At 36.9% G+C, this 3208-nt stretch overlaps 1 protein-coding gene across 1 annotated transcript in view; it reads left to right on the top strand.

Annotated features, from left to right (window-relative positions):
• RTN3 (reticulon 3) overlaps positions 1 to 3208 on the top strand; it is a 112842-nt gene that overhangs the window by 61872 nt on the left and 47762 nt on the right. The window contains exon 7 of the mRNA XM_011993584.1: positions 179 to 621. Within this exon, the coding sequence (XP_011848974.1) occupies positions 179 to 621 (443 nt within the window). The remainder of the gene's footprint in view (positions 1 to 178; positions 622 to 3208) is intronic.

The following is a 3208-nucleotide window of genomic DNA, read 5'->3' on the forward strand; positions in this document are numbered from 1 at the left end:
AATTTTTTTTGAGACAGAGTCTCACTCTGTTGCCCAGGCTGGAGTGCAGTGGCGCAATCTCAGCTCACTGCAACCTCTGCCTCCAGAGTTCAAGCGACTCTCCTGCCTCAGCCTCCTGAGTAGCGGGGATTACGGGTGTGTGTCACCACACCCAGCTAATTTTTTGTATTTTTACCAGAGAGTCCAGTGGTTCTGAAATTAAAGGCATTGGAAGCAAATACAGTGAACAAAACAAAGAAACAAATGGAAGTGAGCCTCTAAGTGTTTTCCCTACCCAAGGTACTCCAGTAGCATCTCTTGACTTAGAACAAGAACAGCTCACAATTAAGGCTCTTAAAGAATTAGGTGAAAGACAGGTTGAGAAGTCAGCTTCTGCACAGCATGACACAGAATTGCCTTCTGAAGAAGTACTGAAGCAAGCTTTCACATTTGCTCCAGAATCTTGGCCACAGAGATCATATGACATCTTAGAACATAATGTCAAGAATGGATCCGATCTTGGGATTTCCCAAAAACCCACTACTATCAGAGAAACTTCTAGGGTAGATGCTGTTTCCAGCCTTAGCAAGACTGAATTGGTAAAAAAGCATGTCCTAGCAAGACTTCTGACAGACTTCTCAGGTAACCATTTATATTAGAATACTGCATGTGGTTAATTCTGTGATTGATTACTTATCAGCGTGCCGTTTATGTTAGAGTCTGATTTATACCTACAAAATTATGGCTAGAATACAAATATAATATACTGTATGATGGGAAAGGCAGTTTCATCTCTCGTCTTTTTTTAAATGATTGCTTGATTTGGTTTCCTTAATACCAATATTTCCCAAAGCAGTAGACCACTTTGTAACATTAGTCTTCCCCTAAACATTTTTTCTATGCTCCAGTTATATTTCAAGGTACTTTTCTTTTCTTTCTTTCTTTCTTTCTTTTTTTTTTTTTTTTTTTTTGAGACGGAGTCTTGCTGCGTCCCCCAGGCTGAAGTGCAGTGGCGCGATCTCGGCTCACTGCAAGCTTTGCCTCCCGAGTTCACGCCATTCTCCTGCCTCAGCCTCCTGAGTAGCTTGGACTACAGGCACCCACTACCACGCCCAGCTAATTTTTTGTATTTTTAGTACAGACGGGGTTTCACCGTAGTCTTGATCTCCTGACCTTGTGATCCGCCCGCCTCGGCCTCCTAAAGTGTGGGGATTACAGGTGTGATCCACTGCTCCCGGTCTACTTCTTTTCTTATAGGTTGGCCCTAGGGTGATATTAGTTGAGAACCTAATATCATCAGGTTCTTACTTAATGTACAAAGCTTATTTTTAAATCTCCACAATAGTCACACATTTTAGCACTTGAGTTTTTTGATATGTGCCTTGTGGAATCTTAGCAATCAAAGATAAAGGAATTCCTGCTGGGAAAGATAGTAAATGAAACTTTTAATTAATGTGATCATATACTATAGAGATTTTATGCCCTGAAAGTAGGTAGCCAGTATTGTAGTACTATTTTGTGAGTAATACTTAGGAGAACTCATGCGTTCTTCTACTTTCTATCTTATTTAATATTCTTCAGGCCAAAACTCATTATTGGATGGTACTAGAAACCCCTTCTCTTGTCTTTTATCTATTTCAAATGATCACTTTTCTATCAAGTGGCTTTCAGTTAGATTACTGCAAATGCTGTCTGTTCTGGGGTCTTGGAAAGTACAAGAAAAAAAAAAGAATCTTTCAAGCCCCTCTACAAGGGACCCCCATCCTTTAATGTAATACCAAGTTTTACATCTACTATATGGTCAGTGTTAGGTGCCATGTAGAGGTCTGTGGTTTCTAAACTATTTGATTATAGATCCTTTTTCAAATGAAATCATACACAGAGTTGTAATATTTATAAGAAAATTAGATTTTTGTTAGGCTAAATGTATTTTGTGTTTGATTATACTATTTACTTTTTATAAGGGCATTTCCTTACTGGAGACTGTAGGTAGATTTATCTTCTTAAGTTTTAATATTTAAAATAGATAAATTGTACTTAACCTTGTAATGGTATTGTGAGGATTAAATATGAAAATGCAGGTAATGCAGTGCCTAGCACATAGTAAATATTCAGTCAGATTTAGCACCAAATACAGGGCCTGCTACATAATAAGTACTGGACAATTATTTGTTGAATGAATGATAGGAATTATTTCACTAATAATTATCAGTGAAGACATTGAGGCTTTTTGATAAACCAAAAATTTTGAGTTACCAATTAAGGATAGCTCTTATACTCTAGTATTTGAAGCTCACTGAATTTGGATTAAAGAGTGCTAGGTTCTAATTCTTGCTGTGCTGTGCCTAGAAGTATGGCTTTGAACAATTACATAACCTTTCGGGGGCCTCAGATTTATTATCTGTAAAGTGAGGATGTAAAGTGAAGTAGATGGTCTTCAATTATCATTTCAATAATATGATTCTCTGGCTCTGGTACATTCTAGATTTCTTCCTGAGTTGTCATAAGTCTTATAGGTAGTAACTTTTGAGTATTAAGGCACATAGGAATTATACTACAAAAACTCCAGTGTCTAATTCTGGCAAATTCTTGTTTTAGCGTGACCTTAGATGACTAGTCTAATTGGTTCAGCATCTTCCTTTGTTAATGTGATGATCATTATTTTGCCCTGCTTTGTATGTTGCAGTAAATAAAGTGCTGTGTAAATGCTAATTATTAGTAATTATCAGCTGAATTATTTAATCTAGCGTGAGAGATGAAAAGGGCTATGGAAGTTCAGGATATTTGTCACTGACCAAATTCTATGATTAGTGTATATTTTTAGATGATAATTAAAGAAGACTGGTATAGTTAGACCAAGAAGTTTAAAGGTCTTTCTTGCAGCTTTCAAAAGTGAAAACCTTTTAAAATTGTCTTATGTATGACTAAATCTTTAAAAATATAATCCATTTCATTGCAGTGAACCAAGGTTGCACCACTGAACTCCACTCTGGGTGACAGAGCAAGACTCTGTCTAAATAAATAAATAAATTTAATTAAATTAAAATATCAACCATTTCAATAAAATGCATCAGTGTCTAGTTTTATTTATCTTTTTTTTTTTTTAATTTTTTTTGAGACAGAGTCTCACTCTGTTGCCCAGGCTGGAGTGCAGTGGCGCAATCTCAGCTCACTGCAACCTCTGCCTCCAGAGTTCAAGCAACTCTCCTGCCTCAGCCTCCTGAGTAGC

Source organism: Mandrillus leucophaeus, unplaced genomic scaffold (genome assembly GCF_000951045.1).
Source record: "Mandrillus leucophaeus isolate KB7577 unplaced genomic scaffold, Mleu.le_1.0 Scaffold43, whole genome shotgun sequence".
Classification (NCBI taxonomy): domain Eukaryota; kingdom Metazoa; phylum Chordata; class Mammalia; order Primates; family Cercopithecidae; genus Mandrillus; species Mandrillus leucophaeus.